The sequence below is a fragment of the Vulpes lagopus genome, chromosome 24, assembly GCF_018345385.1.
Source record: "Vulpes lagopus strain Blue_001 chromosome 24, ASM1834538v1, whole genome shotgun sequence".
Taxonomy (NCBI): domain Eukaryota; kingdom Metazoa; phylum Chordata; class Mammalia; order Carnivora; family Canidae; genus Vulpes; species Vulpes lagopus.
Genome location: NC_054847.1, coordinates 30,489,279 through 30,511,243, shown reverse-complemented (window position 1 = coordinate 30,511,243; position 21,965 = coordinate 30,489,279). Strand labels below are relative to the sequence as shown.

General features: G+C 44.4%; 1 protein-coding gene across 1 annotated transcript in view; it reads right to left on the bottom strand.

Moving 5' to 3' along the window:
- KIF5C (kinesin family member 5C) overlaps positions 1-21,965 on the bottom strand; it is a 151,209-nt gene that overhangs the window by 26,637 nt on the left and 102,607 nt on the right. The window contains exons 13-19 of the mRNA XM_041739887.1: positions 19,724-19,792; positions 17,414-17,620; positions 14,907-15,053; positions 8,686-8,874; positions 4,965-5,082; positions 2,609-2,685; positions 1,475-1,584 (exon numbers count right to left, since the gene is read on the bottom strand). Coding sequence (XP_041595821.1) covers positions 1,475-1,584; positions 2,609-2,685; positions 4,965-5,082; positions 8,686-8,874; positions 14,907-15,053; positions 17,414-17,620; positions 19,724-19,792 — 917 coding nt within the window. The remainder of the gene's footprint in view (positions 1-1,474; positions 1,585-2,608; positions 2,686-4,964; positions 5,083-8,685; positions 8,875-14,906; positions 15,054-17,413; positions 17,621-19,723; positions 19,793-21,965) is intronic.

The following is a 21,965-nucleotide window of genomic DNA, read 5'->3' as shown; positions in this document are numbered from 1 at the left end:
TAAAAAAAATAAAAATAAAAAATAAAAAAAAAAAAAAGAAACCTGCCATCCGGTTGGAGGCCCTTGGTCAACATTTGCACGTGGAATTTCTAAAACCCTTTTAGGGCCATGCCCGGGCATCCATAAAGGAACAGACTCTACACTCCCAGAAGGAGAACCTTGAGTGCGTTTGAACGGCCCAGGCCAAGGAAACTTCTCTACCTACCGACTCATTCACCAGCCCTCCCTCGCGTGGAACATGTGGAGGGTGATTCATGAGAATGAAGAACGCAGGACACGCATGAAGGGGAAAGGCCAAGCTGAGGGACAGCACGAGGCAGTCCAAAAAGAGGAGGGAAAGACGAGACGGGCTTGCCTTAGGTAGACAGCACGCACAAGCCAGATCACGGCGTTTACATTCTGCTTCTTACCATCCTCCTCTCTCTAAATGCAAACGTGCTGTGCGAGCAGCTTGCACGCACTGATGAGGGATTTGGATCAGTAGTCTGGAGAATTAAACTTGAACTCCGGTTTGATTCCTACTTAGCGGTGTGACCCCAAGTACCTCATTTCACCTTGCCTTGCTTCCCATACAGAGGTCCGGCTCCTCATCTACAGAAAGGGGGACGGGGGGAGCCTTTAGTCTACATTTTGTGGGTGGCGTGTCAGGGGCTGGAGCTGGATTTCAACAGAACTGGTTTTCTTTGTTTTCCCTCATCTTTTTATCTGGGGCATTGAAAAACATTATTCTGCAAAGGGGTTCAAAGACTGCCAAGGGACTCATGGTGCAAAAATGTAAGAAACCTCAAGGAGAGGACCCTGAAGGCACTTTCCAGCTTGCTGGCTTATTCTGACAGAGGGTCAGGACTGTAGGATAGAAGGCGGGCGGGATCATTATGGGGCAGGGGTTCTTCAGTGGCCATGACAGGACAGGAGAATGGCTCCGAGGGGCTGACACCTGGGACAAGCTGCGAAGACCCCGTCCTGGCTCATGCCACGGGTCCACGAGTACAGACACACGCCCCTAAGAAGTGTGCCCACATGACCAGGGGCTCGGGGTTGTGCAGGGAGCATTTATAGGCTGGGTGAGGAGGCAGCAGGAGCTGACGGTCTTTCTCTGGAGTATTTATTAGCCTGTCAGGACCTGAGTCAGGACCAACCTAAGGGTTTTTTATATATGGTTTCACACAGACAGTACCTCCACCGACAAGGGCATGTGTGTACCCAGCTGAGTCACCAACATGACCCTGGCCCTGGGGGCACCAGGATGGGCGTCTGCACCCGCCTGCCACCTGCCCCACCAGAGCCCCCGAGGCTCAGCTCCAGACGGGAGAACAGACGTCGGCAGCCGCATGTCTAGCCCGCTGCAGCGCAGGGCAGAGCACAAAGCCCACGGGCCACAGGGAGCGGACCTGGGCCCGACGCCGCGTCCTTCCAGGCTGGCCCAAGAGCCACACCCACGCCCCCGTGTCCCGAGAGCTCTGGGCCAACTCACTCCCGAATCTCATCGATGATTTTCTGCTTCTCCTCAATTTCGTCCCGAAGTCTGGACAGCTGCTTCTGGTGAGCTTCCCGGTGGCTCTCCATCTGCTGCTCCAGCGCCTTCTGCAAGCCAGGCCAAGAGAAATGTGTCATCCACTCGTTGGCTCACGGCCCACACTGTGACAGGCCCTGGATGGCTTCTACCTCCTACCCTACGTCCTCGGCTGTCAAATCCCCGACCTGGGGCCCCCAGGACCCACGTTGCTTTACTGGCACAACAAACCCCCCAAATCTGTGATTACACCCAGCGGGCCCCAGGAGCAGATCAGTCCGTTCATTAAATAAAAAGCTTTCCTGTGACTTTCTACGGCTCACCTGAGCTACATGGCCTCCAGCCAGGTCAGTCAGAGGGCAGGTGACCTCAGGCAAGCCATGTACGCACCTGTGAAACTGAACCGTCCCTGCCCTGGCCACTGCACAGATTATGGTGATGTGCAAAGGAGACCTTTGCACCAAAATGATGTGAAACCAGGCGAAGGACCCAGCAAAGTTGGGCTGGAGCAGGATTAGGCCACGGGCACTGTTTCAACCATGGGCTTACACCCCAAAGGACCTGCAGTTGGCGCAAAATGAATCACGATTCCACGTCTTCTCCTATCTCATTTAATTCACCTAAATATCTTATTTTCCAATCATTTTTCCTACATTCTCTTTGACTGCGTTAAATGTGACCAAAAATAAAGATCTCGGTGTAAAATGGAAATTCAAATCTGGAGTGCTTCTTTAATAAGGTCAACGGGGCGGGGGGGGAGGTTCTTTGACTCAAAGGAAGGGCCGCCACTTCCTGAGGAGAGCCCCTCAGTGCTGTGGCCCGTGTAGCAAGCGGAGGGGCTGCTCTCTCTGTCTCCCCCAGGAGCAGGGAAGAAGCACGTGTGAATGCAACAGACTATTGGCTACGGACCTCTCAGGGTTCTGGACATGTCCGTCTTCATCTGAGTCCTACGCCAGGCCACAGTTCCTGGCACCGCTCCCCCCACCCCTCCCTCCTGCACGGCCACACGCATCTCTGAAGGAGACAGATTTTCCTAGAATCAGAAAACGCAGTCCAAACGCACGCTGGGCACCGGGGAAGGGGCGGTGCACACACCTTCATTTCCTCCGCGTCCTGCAGCCGAGTCAGATGTTCCTTCTCCTTATCCTGGAAGCTGACTTCGTGCATCTTTTCTGTTTTGGATTTTAAATGATGAGTTAAGATCTAACTGGCAGGACTCACATCCAAAAGTGTAAAAAAAAAAAAAAAAAAAAAAGATTTTTAAACAATAAAAGACAAAAAAAAAAAAGAATGGCCATGGAGTGAAACACGCGCTCACATCACCAATTACAACCATGCTATCCTAGAATGGGCCTCCCAAGGGAGACCTTAGGCTGAAGGAGGCCTCCCACACCAGCAGGAGGGGAGGGCGCCTGGAGGGGGACAGAGGCTGACTTGGGCGGGGGCCATTCGGGGTCAGAACTGACCAGGCTGCGTATGACCTCACACCGGCCTCGGTGAGCAAGCCCCGGGGCAGTGTACCTCAACCGTTCTGTGGGTTATAAAGCACTCTGTGAAGGTTAGTGGCATTTGGCTGCACGCCACTCTTAAGAGTTCCAGAAAGAGCTAATGTACCTCCCGTGGGTAAGCTGTTTATTCTCTAAGAATCTGGAGCAAGAAAATCTAAGGATCAGAACAAAGAAAACAGGAATATAAAATAACACACCCCAGATTAAACATGAGGGCCCCGTGTTCGAGGCACCCCTGCAGGGGGAGTCCGTCCCAGCCTGTTCTTGGTCAGGGGTAGTGGCTGAGGGCACCGAGCAAGCAGCGGACAGGGCTGCGAGGGGGGCTGCGCAACGGTGTAGAACAGTGTCATTCAAGATTCAAGTCACTACGCTTTCTATCTAGTCACTTTATTTCAGTGGCTCCACCACAGACGCCATTTATGAGACAGAAAAGTTCTTTTCCATGTCAGGTCTTAAGGGGAGCATCCTATCTCTAACATTCATCCGTTATCCCATAAAAAAACATGACAAGGTCATTGTGGGAGGGAGGATGTCCTCTATCTTTTTAGATTTGCCTTGGCATTTGGAACACAATGTTTACTGAGCAAGTATCTATATTAACAATAAAGGAAATAAAAAAGAGGATCGTCGCCACCAACCTACTACCCTATGAAAACCATCTTCATTACGAGTATTAATCTGCAGGCCTTGGAAGACGAGTAACCATTGATCCCTGAATGCTATAACCACGGTAAAGATGAGATTACATGTTACGACCTTTAATCTAAGGCTGCATTGTAAGCATGGCTACACGGCCTCCACAAACCTCGCCTCCCATACAAAACACGTGTCCTGTTAAGCAATGTCCCATAGCTCGGTCACCTGTTGGGACTTTCAGGTGGCTTCCTTTTCTGCCCCTCCCCCCCATACAAGGAAGTCCGCAATGAATATTTGAGATTTGAGGATCAAAAGGCATGAAAAGTGTTATGATTATTACTATTTATTTTCAAAATGCCTTCCAAAGGGCTCTAACAATTTTCATTGCAGATCAGTCCGTTCATTAAATAAAAAGCTTTCCTATGACTTTCTACAGCTCTATTGTACATGGTACATGTGCTCTATTTCACTGCAACGTGTATGTCCCTTAATCCTGTTCTGGTTTCTGCGTTTCTAGTTACCTCTCTTGAAATTTCTTATTTCTTCATATGTATTGTGTGATTCCTATGTGTCAGGCACTTCCCTAAGCAGAGGGTATCAGGAGGCTGCCTGGCCAAGGGAAGAGCTGGTTCTAAGGGTGGAGGGTTCACGTAGCCATTGGGAGAAACTCAGACTGTTAAGAGCAGTGGGACACCAAGGAAGGGTCGGAGGCATGGGGTTGGGCACAAGATTGAATGTGATTTTAGAACAGTTCCTTGGGATGCGGAACAGCGGCCGGCCTGGAACAGATGGAGTGAGACCCTCTGTAGGTGGATGTAGCCTCAAGTCTTTTTTTTTTTTTTTTTAATTAATTTTTATTGGTGTTCAATTTACCAACATACAGAAAAACACCCAGTGCTCATCCCGTCAAGTGTCCACCTCAGTGCCTGTAGCCTCAAGTCTTAATTAGGATTAAGGATAGTGAAAATAAAGGCGGGGATGAGCAGAAGCAGACACGCATCTGACAGGTCAAATGGACAGGTCGTGGTAACAGACCGGAGGCAGGAGGTGGAGGAGAGAGAGAAGCTGCTGAATCGGGCAGCAGGGTGGACCAAGGGAAACGGGAAGAGGAGCAGATATTGGATGGGGGCAAACTTGTAGATGGTTCTTTTTTTTTCTTAACCACCCTCCTCCCCGCAAGTATTCCATTGTTTTCAGCAGATCTAGAAATGCTGTGATTGAGCAGAACTAAACATCATGAATTCAGCCAACTGGAGAGTATCTGATACAGGCCAAGAGCTCAACACCTGCAAAGTTCTATTATTTACCTTGGGCTCGGAGCTTGGCCAGCTCTTCACTGAGCGAGTCTTGGGACTCTTCCAGCTGCCTCCTCTTCTGTTCCATGTTCTGCATGTAGTCTGTCAGGGATTTGATCTTGGCTTCATGCTTTAAATATGCAAATAGATAATAAAAAGGAGGCATGAGTGACCAGCAATGGCCATCCTGGCTTGCCCGGGACCGTCTGATTTAAAAATGCAATAGGGGAGTTTTGGGCCCTTTTTTGGGGGGTCCCAGCTCCCAAATGGTACATAATTCTCCCCCTGCCTTGGGCCCTATGATCACAGACTAACACGGACCTCTGTTTCCTTCCTGTGCTCCTCTGCTTCAGTTCTCACCGACCGGTCTCCTCTCCATCCGCTTAGGTGAGATGCCAAAGCCCAAGCTGGCTTTTCTCCTCATAGAAAACAGTGTGCTAGAGAGAAAAGACTGAGGAAATGTTCCAGGGCAGAGGCTTCATTCTTTGAACCGGCACCTCCGGATTCTGGCTTTGGAACTCAAATATCATGTCTTTTCTTTTTCTGTCTCTTAAACACATCAATTCCTGTGTCTCAGGGCCTTGCATTTCACACTTTCCTCTCCCTAGGAAGTGCTCCCCCCGACCCACCCAGAGTCCTAGGCACTCAGGTCCTAACACTTCCTTACAGCACGCAGCTCCTACATCACTTATCTACTTCTTTTCACTTGTCAGCTCCATGAGAGTATGGAGTCGATGCTTAATACATATTAATGGAACCAATGAATGAACGGGAGCTTGTTGACTGAATAAAGACACTGGGCCCTTCTAAGCAGATGGAAATATGTAGACACTCCCCCGTTCAAGATCTACAACGTTCGTATTAAGGCAAGAAAACCCTGGAGACTGAGCTCTAATCTAATGAAATAACCTCTGGGAAATGGGACTCAGTTGGAGAAGTCTTGTCATAAGCAGAGCTTTTGATGAAAAGGATGAGTGTAAATGAAGAAAATAATAGCATTTTAGCTGGAAATATTTTGTCAGATTCCTTAGGTCATGTCAGAAAATAACGAGCCAAGATTTCTCTTCTTTTGAATCCCAGGAAATGATTAAATATTTGACTCCGTATAAACTGTAACAGAATACAAAGCGGAAAGCTGTTTGCTAACGCAGAAAGCAACTATCCTTTAGCCCCTAAACATTCTGATATTCTTGACTCTGACCTCATGTACCCAAAGTCCATGTCACTCTCAGACCTGGGCAACTGGGGCCTCAGTCCCAGGCCCCACTCTCTGGACACCCCACTGGGGCCCCATCCTCTGGCTGCACTCGCTCCACTGAGCAAAGAGTGTGTGAGCCAACCGGGCATGCCACATGGAGCCCATGTCCACACTCCGGTCTTCCAGACCACACTCTGAGTACTGGAAACCCCGTAACTCTCTACTCCAACCACCCCAGGGCTGGCACTGTAGCCTCTGTCATCAATTTACACAGAATAGAGTTGATAGCTACACAGTTCCATCAGTTCACACAAAGTGCAAAAGGGACGTAGACGTGGAGGCTGGTGCATCTAGGTGGAAAGAGGAGACAGTGGTGCAGACTGGTCTGTTTATACTCTTGCCTTGGTCTCCAAATATTAGGGACAGGACTATCCAAAAGCACATGTTACTAGTACAACAGGTCACCTGGATATCAGACGTAAGGCCTATGTACTGTGCCCTAGTGTTTATCATTTCCTCCAATTTTTTTAATTATAAAAATGTCAAGTAATAAAGCAAATCCAAAAAGAAGTGGTATAGATCTCACCCATAAATAACTCTTTTTTTTTTTTTAAGATCTTATGTATTTGTTTGGGGTTGGGGAGAGGAGAGGGAGAGGGATAAGCTGACTCTGCGGTGAACACACAGCAGATGCTGGCTTCAATCCCATAACCCTGAGATCATGACCTGAGCCAAAAACCAAGAGTCCGCTGACCCTTAATTGACCAAGCCACCCATAAACCATATTGATCTTATCTGTAGGAATGCATACTATATAAAGTTGCAAGGCACAGCACAAATATTACCTTTATATAACCATACTTCCCAAATGGCTATGCTTTGTAAACTTTTTGCAAGAGCTGCGTAGCATTCTCCATGTAACACTAGGTCATTAGCCTATCAATAGATATCTGGGTATTTTATTTCATCATAATGTAGGTAATATTGCACTCAACATCTTCCATAGAATTTTTCATATTTTTTTAAAGATTTTTTTTTTATTTGTTCATGAGAGACACACAGAGAGAGGCAGAGACACAGGCAGAGGGAGACTCTGCAGGCTCCATGCAGGGAGCCCAATGCCAGACTCGATCTTGGGTCTTCAGGATCACACCCTGGGCTGAAGGCAGTGCTAAACCTGAGCCACCCAGGCTGCCCCAATTTTTTCAAACTTTAATCAGGAAATGACAACATACAAAACAGAATCTTTGCATTTTCATAACCAATGAAAACTGCCGTAAGTGAAATTACTGGACCAAAGTACTTATATCTTTACGGTTTTTGATCCCCAAGGTGCTTTCCAAAAAGACTGACCAAATTATACTTTTCTCAGAATGTATATAAATTTCACTATCACACACCAACAGTGAATAATCTTTCCAATATATTTTTGCCTGTTACGTTGGTTATAAAACGGAAACCTGATGTGTTGACTTACATCTCTTAGACTACTGTGGTGGGAGACGCGGAGGCTGGAGCTGGTCCCGTGATGACACATTACTGTGTTTACAGGCATGCCAGGATGGAGTCTGTTTTTGTCCGTCTCTCGGTATTATTTGATACACCATTCCATGCTCTTATTAGTTTCCCGCAAATTATTTCAGCTGTCTTAATGCCTGGTGTAAGGCAGTGAGCAGCCTGCACTGCAATACTCACAGAAGCCTCAAACCCCAAACACCAAGCTCAGATATCAGTGGCAGACCAGAAACTATGCCGCTATTTTCTGAAACCACCTTACTAAAATGAAAACGCCCTTTCAATGGGCAGACGAGCAGCCTTACTCACTGAGCAGATGAAATGTGCCCTGGAGCCTGAAAATCCCTTCAAGGCTTTGTGTTCACACATGCTTTGGTTTGAGTCCCAGATCTGCCTTTCGCTGGCTATATGAGTTTGAACGGTATATTTAATCTTTCTGAGTCTCACTTTCCTCATCTGAAAAACAGGCATAATAATAAAACCTGCCCACCAGGACTTTTTTAAAGATCAAGTGAGATAATGCACATGAAGTGCTTAGTGCAGCGTATGGAGCATTGTAAACACTCAATAAAATGTCACTTGGTACTATTAGTAATGACAGCAGGAATAGCAAATAGTTTCTGTTTTCACAGATGAAATTGAACTCGTGGTAGAGACTAAAAGGTGAAGGACGTTGCCTTAGCCCATAGGAGTTTTAGATTCCACCCAACCTCATCCATTCCTTGTAATCTCTACCTACCTACCTACCTACCTACCTACATATTTGTATATAGAGACATGTAGACACATCCTTTAAAAAGGGCCTGAAGGAGGTAATTCCTGTAATTCGTACAACACGATCTAGCCTCAAGAATAAGCCTGGGCTGTCATTGCCCAGGGATGCCATGGGTAAGTGTTAACGTAAGGCAAAGTCCATCACCTATCCCTTCTATCATGCACCATCAGACCCCAGCGAGAACACAGAGGAAGCAGATTTCAGGAGGTCAAGGGAGTGAAACGAGGGCGGAAGGGGTGACCTACCTGGGAGATGAGCAGCTGGCAGGCTGCTAGCTCCCGCTCGCTGGCATTCATCTTCCTGTTGGAGTCCATCTGGGCATTCTCCAGCTGTTTGCTGCGGTTCACCAGGGATTTGACCTCTGACTTCATCTTGCTGATATACAGGCGGGCCATGGTGAATTCCTCCTCAATGACTCCATTCACATCTGCCAACTGAGCACAGGAAGGAGTGCATTCAACTATTGCTTACAACTTCCAGAGATTCACGGGGCCCCTAAAATCTCTCCATGGATCCTCAAGATGTCTTTGGATTTCTGATTAGGGATCCCTAAACATAGGACCACAAGCTGAAAATGATAGCTAAAATTTACTATATATTCAGTATATTAATATATCCCAAGTTTTCTGAAACCTTGGGTAAGAGTGAACTAAAATCATCTACTAAATATAATCCTCCACCATCCAGGTTTTTCATTACACTTAATTTTTAGGATGAAAGACATGACATCAGAAGGAAAAGATAGCTGAAGATTTTAAAAAGAGAGAACTCTGAAGAGGTATCCCATTCAACGTCTAATACCTTACATTTCTAGAATAGCTTGGCAAGGCCTACTGTTTCTAAAGGTGACTCTGCGTCCCTATGAGAACTCAAATCAAAATTTCAATCGTGTTCTCTATGGTCTGCTATTCAGAGAGAGAAGTAGTCTAATGTCTTGAATATGCTTCTATAAGCAACGGTTGAAATAAAAAGTATTTCCTGTGGTCTTCAGTTAAACAACAACAAAAATCTCGTGCATCAGCATCTGCCATTACCAAATGTCCTTTTAGATGAAGGCCTTCCTACATGACTTTCCGTTTACTACCAATCCGCACTTTCCTGTCTCTACGCACTTGCCCCTTCCAAGGAAACAAGGCTCTAGCTTATATTATTCAAGATTATCTGAGTGGGGCACCTCAGTGGCGCAGCCCGTTAAGTGGCCGACTGTCCGTTTTCAGCTCAGATCACGTCAGGCTCGTGGGATGGAGCCCCACACCGGGCTCTAAGCTTAGCACAGAACCTGCCTGAGACGTCTCCTTTTCTCTCTGGCCCTCCCCCTGACTTTCTCTCAAATCAATAAAATTACCTGAGAGTTGACCAGTCTAAATTCACCTTTAGAAAGATTCTGAAAGCTGCTCTTTCAGAATGATCTCCTATTTGGTGTCTGGGTTTCAGAGCTCAGTTGAAAACAAAAACTGAAGCAAAATTCTTGGGATAGAAACCCATTGGCTCTCAAGATGCAAACGTGCTCTGGAAGGGCAATTAATCAGATGAGCAAATAACTGTGCATATTTTGTTTAAACACCAGAGGGCGTCCCAGCACCTCAGGAGAAAGGACGAGCGCTGTCCAGTACCCAGCCCACAAAACGAAGCTTCGGTCGGTTCTAAGACCAAGATTGCAAATAAGGTTTTAATGTTCCACAGCGAATTATAACTGTCATTATTGTCATTATTGCTGTCATTAACTCATCATAGGATGATTTTTTTTTTCTGTAAAAATCTAAGACCTAGGAGTATGTATCAACCCTGAAAATTGGTAGCCAATAGGAAGGATCCTGCACTGAGTGCCTGTAACATGGTGTCAACCTTCCCCTAGGACTCCACAACAGTATCTGTTAAAATGACACCAGTGTCAAATCTACACAAAGCAGAACCTATGTTAACAGCAAGAAAACCTACAATCCTATTTCAGCAGAGGGCCTTGCTGAACCACTAATTCTGACTGCCGAGGATGATCGGCCTGCCAACACCATTTCTCATCACACTCCTTCATAGAACCCAACTGCACGGGGAGAAGGGATGAGAAATGCCCCCAATCCTTCAGTGAGGTCTTGTTCTTCTGTCTTTGTGACTGGTCCAACGTGGAAGAGAGGAGAAGCTCGTTCTTTTAGCCTCACCACACAGGTCCTATATATCTGTCCAGCTTCTGTAGAAAGGTAAATGAACACCCATCTCTTTCATGTGGGGTTCACAGCCTACACCAGCTCCTGGTGGGAAAACACCACTGAACCAACAATAGGGCATTTGGGGAAGGGAACAAACAGCCCCTTCCTCTCCAGTTCTGTCTTCAGACAAGGAAGACAGACAATGGGACCACGTACTCCATGCCCAGGTCCCATGCGCACTGGGAAAGAGTACAATAGCAGTGGGCTTCCTCCAAAATGAAAGCTAGACTTTTTTCCCTCCAAACCAGAACCATAACTTCTGGAGCCTGCTCTTATCCTAGGAAATCTAAGAGGAGATTGTGAATCTGATTGGGGCCGGGGTGGGGGGAGGGCGGGGGGGACAGTACTCCAAACAAATGGTTTTACTATAAGGTTGTTTTTCTGTTGATTTTGTTTTTGTGTTGTCTTATCCTAACTACTTAAGAGTTCATATATTCAGACACATAAATTCAAAGTTTTCAATAATCCCAGTCAGTACACTGTTATTTCGAAAAGAAGACTCAAGAGTTCGTTGCTAAAATGTTATTTATAACTCTCCCCATAACTCTAACAGTACACACTGGACTGTGTGATCCAGGAGAGATGACTAATCCAGGAGGAAAGGCTGCCTTCACATGGGAATGCTGATGCTGCCCGTCCCACCTGCCCCTGTCTATACAGCGGTCACCCCATACCCACCCACCCCGGGTCTCTAGAGCCTGGAGTTACTGTGCAAGGTACCATTTCTAAGCCAAGTAAAAGGTAAGTGAGGTGACTGGTCACATTCTAACATCTAAAAGTCAGAATGGACTAGAAGTCCTTTCTTTTCTTTTCCTTTTTTCCCAAATGTCCAGAAACGTCTGTTTTCTTTATCAGTGTGGTACAGAGATAAGGCATGATCCTGGTTGTTCCCAAGAGCCCGATGGGCAGGAGCAACAGGAGAAGCAAGCCTTCCTGGTGGTGAGACCCCGGCCCCCAAAGACCCAAGGCTGTATCAAAGAGGCTGATGGGAGTGGAGCTGTTGGTGATAAGGATTGATTTCAGGCCCAGGAGCTGGAGCAGTGTATCTGCATCCCTGGCTCAGCCACAGAAAGGTCCCTGATGCTTCTGGGGCCCAGGGCCCCGCATCGGCTGGAAATTTCTCACCTCCATCTCACCCAGACCCAAAGTCGAAAGAAAATCTGGCCGCTAATCCAATCCATTTTATTTACTCCACCTCAAGTTTCTATTCTAGGCTTCTGGAAATCTCTGCTATAAAGAAAGCCTGGTGACACAGGGAAAAAGACAAGAAGGGGAAGCTCACTAATAAACCCAGAGAACATGAACTTTAGGCTCATCTCATCACTGGGTGGTCTCATCTTGTTTTGCAGACTAAACAAAGTATTGCCTGGGCTCTGAAAATGTTTCGAGACATGACAGAGCTGGAGAAATATGGGTTCTTCTGTTTCCCTGCTGTCTGGGCCTGTTATTTTCTGGAAATGAGGGCATCTCTTCCCCTTATCCCAGGGTACAGCCAGGAGGCCCTGTGTGGGAACTGAACAGGGTGTTAGGAAGAAAAAGGAAAACCACTCATAAAGGTCTCCCCGCTCGGATCATTATTTTAGATAAAAGAATTATATCAGTTGAGTACTCAGAACCAATACTCTATACTCACAATGTAGATCTAAGAAAATATATGTATAACCCATGCGATTTCTGAGCTGACAACCTGCAAGATAATGTGGGCTCATCTTGTCATTGCACAAATCAGGAAAATGAAGCACGAAAAGTATAGTGAATTGCCCAAGGTCACACAACCCCCTACCTTTAGCTCTCATTGCCCAAATGATTAAATCATAATTTTAAGAAAAAAAAAAAACTCTTCAGAATGATTAAGAATATGTTCTCTATGAGTAAGAATTATCAATGAAAATAACTAGTTATCAATGAAATTAACTAAGGCATCCAATGTCTGGAACCCAAAAATATCTTGAAAACATCCAGCTAAGTATTTAAAAATAATCTCAATCATACTTCAGATTCCCAAAGGTAAAGACTCTTTTTTTAATGCCGAAGCACCCAGACACTCCTTGATTTCATTAGCATTTCTCATCAGCTCTATTTTAGAACTTAGCATAAAAATATCTTCCTTGATCATTATCAGAAGCAGGCGCCAACTTCTCATAAATCAACTCCACCTTCATACTGCAAGGGCCACTTAATCACCCGAGTCTCAGAAGTTTACAGCTCCACACCAATGCATCCTTCTACACACCAATGCATGCTTCTAAAAATTAAATTCTCAAACATAAAGCCACCAAACTGGAGCTGAATAGGATTAATCTTATAGTATCTGAGAATTCTGTGCTAAAATTAGATTCATTCGCAAAGATTCATGAAATATTCAGTTACAATAGAGGTTCTATGAAAGAAGGATTAGGTTTACAAGAGGTCGTATACTCTACACCTAGATCTGTGATATCATCTAAGAATAGATTTCTATGTTTCCCAGAAATGTCTATAAACAGAAGGAATTGGGGGAGCCTTTTCTAGTATTTAACAATCCCAGCTCAAAGCCTGAGTGTTCTCACAAAGCAGACTGATGGAGAACTCAGCCTTTAAAAGCTAACCTCAAAGATTTTGATTTTAGGGGCTCGTGAAGTGAAAGTTGAGCCTTCCATTCTTTGGCTTGCCAAAATCCACCACATGTACCCATGGCTACTCTGTACAAGGTGTTGTGTTATTATTATTATAAAGCAACAGTAATCACAACTGTGGTTTTAGTATAACAATTAGATCAATAAAATAGAGACTAGAAACAGTCCTATAAACTTCTGGGAGTGATGGATAGGTTATCTTACCGTGGTAATGGTTTCATGAGGATATAATACATCAAAACTTTTCAGACCATACACTTATAAGGCTATTTTTAAAACTATCTCTCTCAGGGGCACCTGGGTGGCTCAGCTGTTAAGTGTCTGCCTTCAGCCCGGGTCATGATCTCAGGGCCCTGGGGTCGAGCCCCACATTGGGTTCCCTGCTCAGAAGGGAATCTGCTTCTCCCTCTGCTCATGCTCTCTCTCTTTCTCTTTCACATGCTCTCTTTCTCTCTCAAATACATAAAATCTTAAAAAAAAAAATCTTTATCCTATATCTCTTTCTATATCATGGCTAACTGTTCCTTGTTCTTAGCTGATAGCATTATGTATGCTCTCTTACCCCCCTATTCCTAGCACATGGACAACTTCATACCACCCCATTCTTCCTCCCTCCCTTACCTTCCTTGCTATCAGTGGCACCAGGCTGTACAACTCCAGGGGATAAATCACGGTTGGTTGAAGCCAATCATAGCAATACTACTTCTCTTTGCTTTCACAATTTCTCTTGCAATTCGGGGTGACCATGTGATCCAATTCTGGCTAACAAGGTATAAGGGACATCTATAGGGACTTATGAGATATAGTTCCCTCTTAGTTGAAAGTTGGCTGCCTTTTCAGCCCATCCTGCCTCGGATGTGGTTGTGTGACGATACGATGGTTGGTGCTCTAGCAGCTATCTTGCTAGCACGAGACAAAAGTCTACAGATGTGAGAAGCTAACAAGCTAACAAAACTAGAAAGGAAACAAAGAAAAGGCCCGATTCCTTGACATTGTTGGATCAAAATTTGCCTCTGCAACTTTAATAAGGTTAGAATGACCCAGGCAATCTTGTTAAAATGAAGATTCTAGTTTGACTGGTCTGCGGTGGCCCAAAGAATCTATAGTTCCAACCAACTCCCAGGTGACACAGATCACAACCTGAATAGCAAATTCTACACAAAATTCTCATATTGTGAATAATTAAATGTGGATTTATTTTTTAAGCCACTGTTAGAATCCTATTACTTTCAGCTGAAAGCTTTCCTAATTCATACTAATTGTCTGGGGAATTTTTATTCTGTTAGGTTCTCACAGAAAAGGAGAAACACAATTCTGAGACTAGAAGTGTTGCTTAACCTATACAATTCCAAACTCCTGGAATTGGCATATAAGTCTGAGAAATAACCCAATTTGAAGAAGGCTTATCAAAATTTGAAGACATTTCCTATATTCGAAAGGTAATTTTCTTCTCCTCCACCATACCCAACCAGTCATTCGCTTAGCCAATCAGCCCTTGGTTTGTTCATGCCAATATTCTGAGCACGTGGCAGGTGCAAAGCACCACGCAAAGCATTGGATACTCAAGAGAATAAAACACAGACCCTGTTTGCTTAGGATCACACCATTATAAGAGCAGGTGGGGGAGTAAGAGAGGGGCTGGCTTACAGTCTTCACATCATTGGTGCCGATAATTCCACCTATCTCCCCCAGATCCTTCAACAGCAAATTCAGAATCTCAGTAGCCCTCTTTTTCTGGTGGTTGCTAAGCTCTTGTAGCTGGCTCAGTTCTCTCTGTGTGGTTGTCAATGTCGTCTGAAAAACACATTTTAACAGCAAATTAAAAGAGCTGCCCATCAATTCATACCCACTGCATTGCAAAGAACAACAACATAATGTAGGATGGAATTCTTTTATCATTTCATGTGATTTCAACGAAAGAGTTCTAAGTCAAACTACAGTACCTTACTGCCTTCTTTGATAAAAAGGAGAATTTGTCTTGGCCTTATATGTCTCCGTATCACACGACAATTTGCAAGTCAGTGAAATGTCATTAAAAATAGTCGAAAAGGAGCCCTTAGGCTGATAATGTGTGATTCCATGCTCCTCCCCGTGAGATGTTCTGTTTCAGTCCTCATTCTCCAGGGTCCAAACACCTGCAAGCATCCCCACCACCACATCCAAATAGACCTTAGACCTGCTCCCTGGACCACTTCCAAATTCCCATCTGACTTCATACTAATAGATGGGTCAGGAAGACCTGAGAAATATTCATGAGTTTAGAAAACAACTTCTAAAAAGTTTTCTAGGGATGCCTGGGTGGCTCAACAGTTGAGCATCTGCTTTCGGCTCAGGGCATGATCCCAGGGTTCCTGGACTGAGTCCTGCATCAGGCTCCCTGCATGGAGCCTGCTTCTCCCTCTGCCTGTCTCTCTCTCTCTCTCTCTCTCTCTCTCTCTCTGTGTGTGTGTGTGTGTGTGTGTGTGTGTGTGTGTGTGTCTCATGAATGAATGAATGAATGAATGAATAAAATATTTCTTAAAAAATAAAATACAGTTTTCTAATCTTCTCAGTGAACCCAAATTGAACACTCTTCGTCTCTTCTCAAAATTAGCCGAGTCTTCATCTTAACATAGAGCTCCATTTTCCTGCCAAACATCAACAACCCATCTTTTCTCCATCCCTCATGTCTGTTACCAAAAGGTAGATATTTAGAATTAACTAACTTAATGAACTCAACATCAACAGAATAGCCATATTTTGGTGTCTTGATATTAACTTGACCAACAAAGAAAATAATTTCCCTAAATTGCAGAGCTGTGGAGGTTAATGCAAAGACGCTTCTGCAAGTCTTCCATATGCAGCTATTATACCAGAGCACTTTTTAATGGTCTGACTAAAAATAGTACCCTAAAACAGTCTAGTAATACTTGGGCTTGGCAGAAAATAAGAACTATATTATGGAAAATGTTCCATTGTTTTGAGATGCAAATAATATGAAGGACTAATTAAAGAAGCCTGTAGAAAACAGTCAGTGGAGAAAAATCTAAGTCTCCTCCTTTGTCCTAAGGGACTTCTGGTTTGTTTTCCTGCTTCTTTTTAGTTTTGTTATGGCATTGCCACTGCTTATTTCGTTTTGTTTTTTAAACCCACAGAAGCAGTAGATCCCATCTTGTGGAGCCATTTAAAAATGCAGTTGAATATACAGAGTTAGGAGCATTTTCCATCAGCTCTACGGTCAGCAGATTAGAGCTTTCCTGTACCATCTGCTACTCCTTGCCTGGGAGGACTGGATGTTTTCCACAAAGCAGGCTGGGCACAATCCCATGATACCAGGCCATTGGGTCAAGGTGCCAAGGGCAGCTGGTTACACTCGGCTCCCCACCACCCATTTTCCAAGTAGAAAGGGACAAAATGGAAACATCCCACCGCCAGCCACCTCCCCAAATGCTCACTGGCCCTGCTGCCACTAGCTCACTGTGCAGAACCTGCAGCTTCTTTCACCGGCAGAATGTGAAAATTAGGAAATGTGCAGACTAAAGCACCAGCTCACAACAGGACAACAAATAAACCAAATCCATCAGTCCTAGGCTAGGACAAGAAGTTGTGGGGAAGGGATGGGTTTACTCAGGAGGGTGTAAACAAGACGTGAAATCCATAGCTTCTATCAACCACCCAGTCTCACTTGTTAATATAGTATTTGAGATATATTTCCTGGCATTCTAGCATATACACAGGCCTTCACTAAGTGCTTTCTGTCAATTGTCTCTAATTCTCATGTACTGAAAGGAGCATGCTATTAATGCCATTTTTACAGATAAGGGAATAAATATTCACAGAGTTTAAATGTCTCAATTAAGGGCTAATAGTTATAAAGTCAAAATGTTAACTAGGATTTTTTGTGGTTCCAAAGTCTGCACTCTCTCGACCACTTGCAAGGCATCCCTGCTAACGTTATAGACCCCTGGATATAAAACAATATGCAGTTATGGAATAAGCACACAAAAATCACATACGTGAAGTATTGCAATTATTGGGAGACTTCAGAGAATGCCTCTAACGCTGAAAAACCATTCTGCCAACTGCCTTCCTATACAGTGTCTGTCAACAGACATCAACATACGTACAGGAACAGCAACCAAAAAGTCCCAGCCCCTAGACACAAATATTCCAACCGTTTTCTGGGCCAGCTCATCTGTCAGCTGCTCATTGGCTCTGGTCTTGTCCTCCACTTCCTGTGACTTCTGGTCGTAATTGACAGCCAGCTCTTCCAGGGCCTGGAGAACTTCCTTCACTTCATCTTTGGCTGCCTCATTCTCAATCTGGAGACGTGTCAGCTCTTCCTGGATCTTCTCATAGTCTCTTCTTGTGGAAGCCAAAAGCTGAGGAAATGAGATGGCATGGAACTGATAAACATAATGTTCAAGTGTTTCTGTGCTGTGCACTGTTCAATATAAAGTAATTTTAAAAACAGATAGAGAAGGGCCCCTGAGTAGCTCAGTCAGTTAAGCGTTGCTTCTAAATTTCAGCTCAGGTCATGATCTCAGGGTCATGAGACTGAGCCCCGAGTCAGGCTCTGCACTGGGTGTGGAGCCTTTTAAGATTGTCTGTATCCCTTTGCCCTTCCCCCTGCTCGCCCACTCACTCTCTCTCTCTCTCTAGAAAAAAAAACCAAAAACAGAAAACAGAAAATAACAGATATAGGATGCTGAGGATGACTAGAAACCCTACTGTATATCTAGACAATATTTAAAAAAAAATAGCATGAGGCTTCAAAAATCTGTTTTTCTTTCTAGAGTTTTTTTGGTTGTGGTTTTTTTTTTTTTTTTAAAGTTTAAAGCTGCCATAGGCTTGGGGCACCTGAGTGGCTCAGTGGTTGAGCGTCTCATGACTCCGGAGTCCTGGGACCAAGTCTGACATCAGGCTCCCTGCAGGGAACCTGCTTCTCCCTCTGCCCGTGTCTCTCATGAATAAATAAATAAAATCTTTAAAAAAATAAAAGGGAAAAAATAAACCTGCAGAGGCTTAACTAAAGAATTGATCACATATCAAAAATCACCATACTCTGTAGCTGGCTGGCTATTCCAAATGTTGAACATAGAAGGAACAATGAAGGGAGTCATCTCTGAGGACAATGATGACAATACTTGTATGGCTCGTTAACCTTACTGCTATTTCACATTGTAAACAGGTTGATTTCAGAGTCAACCGGAACAGTAAAAATGGGCAACTGTCATTTTTTCTTAACATTCATCATGAATGTGTAGAAGGACATATCCCAAACGTTAACATTAGTTAAAAGTGAATGACTAGGCTTACGGATGTGTTCATTATCTTTGTGCCTATTATATTTTCTGATTTTTCTTATATAGAACATATATTGCCTTGGTAGAATAGAAAAAAAAAATACTGAGTTTTAACTGTAAGAAAAAGGAAGTTTATCATAGACAGTTGTACCAAGTTGGAGATGCAAAGGAATAGAATAGGAGGAAGAAGGCAGGGAACACCAAGCAGATGGAAGACCCAACTATAGTTAAGACAAAAATCAATTTAAAAATGATTGATCTGATTGCAAAGGCATAGATGATCTCCCTACCAAGGGTATTGTTTGCACAGGAGGTATGGTCATTGCCCTGAAACAACAAAGGAAAACAAAAAAGGAAGACAAAGGAATGGCTATAAAGAGAATTAGGTCTATGGAAGGCTGGGACTGAGGACATGAACCCAAGCCACCTGCTAGAATTGTATCATATGATCCCATCCATAGCATTTTAACAACAAAGCAGAAAGCATACTAAAGCACAGAAGAGAAAAAAAAATACTTCGATGGTCCTCAGCAGGAGAACCACTAATCATCTATGTGTGACAGATTGGCTATCTAACCTTTACTTAGGTTCCTGTTTGTAAAATACTTGGCACGTTCACTGGAGGACTGAATGCCATCCACGGAAAGGTTGAAAACAATTTGCCTCCTTTTTACCATATTAAACACATACCAGTTGAGCCCTTGGAGCCCTTTCCTCTTTGCTTCACCCTCCCCTCCATCTCTACTTTTGTTTTTATTTTTATTTTTTTTACTTCCTACAAGATAGCATGAGAACACAGTGTGTATCAAAGACCTGAGCTGGCTGATTTGCAAAGCTGGAAAAAAAAATGAAAATAGCCAGCAACAGGGGGAGTGCTGGGCACTGGGTATGTGGAATCAGAATCATCCTTGCCCAAGCACCAAACTCCTTCATCTCTGCACTTCAAAGACTCACTGCAGCAACCAGCTACTCATTCTCAAAACCTCAGAGCTCTACAAAGTCAGACATTTATTTTCTAAAATCAGCTTTTAACAGGCACTGAAAGGAAATCTACCAAGAAATGTCCACATGATTCAATGATTTTTGAAAAAATTCTTTGCAAATTAAATTTCTGGAACAAACATCAACAACAAAGACTAATAAGAGAACTTCATAAAAAAAATTTATTGCATTCTTTACCTCGTCCTGATCCAACATCTGTTGCTTTAGCTTTTCAGCCAGCTGGCTCTGCTGGTTAATTTCATCATCCTGAAACGAAACATCATGTTTAATGTTTTGGGGTTAGTTATGTCATTTTTGATATCCTGGCTTCCCGACGACAGTGGGATACCAGGATGCCAGCTGTAAGCTTGCTAATAAGATGAGGGGAATGGTGGTGCTTCCCCATAGATGAGAGATTGGCTCTGGGATCTTGATTGGGTTAAAACACCTCTGTGCCCACCTTTCTCAGCAGGTGAAACATCTGGGTTTTCTGGGATATATAATAGCCTGCACATTCAACTCAATTTCTGCTCATCCAGAAATCAGAGAGCTAGGGTTTAGGAATTGAAAGGGACTTTGGAGCTATGCCTCCCAGTTCAAAGACGCTAATAAAAAAAATAAGACAGTGAACTTCTAACCATCTGCACTGTAATATATTCATGTTCCAAATCTCGTCAAACACATCAATGACCAGGAATGCTGCCACATGATCGGTAGGAGAGACCAATATTTCCACTTCAAATCTCTTAGTTAGAGAGATTGGAAAACATGCACTAGAGAATTAATCTTGGGCATGAGCAGCTCTCCCTCTTGATTAGAAGTTAATTTTCTTGCCAGTTTGAAAAAAAACAGCAACAACAACAAAAAAAAAACTCAAGGTAGTGGGGGAGGCAGAAACATGAGGGCTTCCTTTCCTGCCTATCGTTAAAAGTGGGAAACCTCCTCTCCACTGTGCTTCCCTCGCTCTCACTTGCTGCCACTAGGTGCTGCTGCGCCAAAGCCAGAGCTACGCGCCTCCCGCGGCCCAGCCACCCAGGGCAATCGCGTCTGCTCCCCCAGTGCGGTCCCCCCAGTGCGGGCAGAGCGGCGGGTGGACAGCCCTTAACCAGAGCAGGCTCAGCCTTCCCTACACACACTGTCATGAATTCAAAATGCAAATGTGATGCCTAGCCTGCTAAGAACAACTTGGCTTCACGTGTATCCCTCCCTTACAAACAGGGAAAATCCCATTTGACAACCCTTCCGGGCTTTAAACCCCAAGCAGAGTCGGATTCCGTATCCTTGGGTCCCTCTGTGCCAGGTGCCACCCAGGTGTCCTCAGGGCAGCTTGTAAAAACCCACGCACCACACCTTCTGCCCTTTCCAGTGTTCAGGAGTGAACTCAAGGGCCTGGGGTGTAGAACCCCACTTGTCCATGGGATATTCTCTGGCCTATTTGGTCGGGTCTATGCATACATTTAAATCAGATGGACTCCGTGTGACGCTTTCCATGGAGCAAGAAAATTCTAAAATCAGGATTATAAGATCTGTATCTCATTGTCCTTTGTGGAGGACACCTTTTGGCCTTATTTTTCTGTTCAGGGAGCCTTGTTTCCACCGAACTTTTCACTCCAATGTTTCTTTAATGGTTCAACAAAATACTTATGACTTTTCTCCCCAAATCCAATTTCTGGCAGGAGAATTAGGGAAATTACACCAGAGTGAAACTGCCAAAAAAATGGTACTTGCACAACTAGGAGACTACTCTGTAGGGCATATTTCCTCTTCTACTTTATAAACTTAGAACGTCAGTTACCAGGAACAATTTTGTGTTTATGTTCCTTGGCACATAAATATTAAACAACTTAACATAAAAGACTCGAGGAGTTTAACATCAGGGAGCTGCCATCCCTTCCCCTGGGACACATCAGCAACGGCTACAAGGGATAGAAATCAGAAGAGAAGCACAACAGTGAAGCCCGCCCTTTGTTCTTCTGTGTTCACTCGGAGCCTGAAGATCGCAGGCTTCCTCTCTGACAGGTGACAAGGCAGGTACAGTGATTTCTGAGGTACCGTTAGGAAACAGGGCCATCAGCCCATCTGGGAAGGATGTGAGGAGCAGGGATTACATTATAAGACCACGAATCACTTGTACCAGAGACACTGCCAAGACTACACTCAGCCTCTGTGAAGGAGACTTCTCCAAGGAATGAGCATAGTCTATCATAATCCTGAAATTTTTTCAAAACCTCCAGAATAAAATGTGCTGCACAGGCTACGTCTATACACTCGAGTGCATTCCTTAGAACGAGCTCACTCCGATGCTGACTGTTAAGGTCTAGTCATACATAACAGATTCCAAAGCACTTTTCAGAAAATACTCTTGTTCTTGAATTTTCATATATCTGAAATGGTGAGTTGCCAACTGGTCACGGGCCACCTTTAATTATAAAAAAAAAAC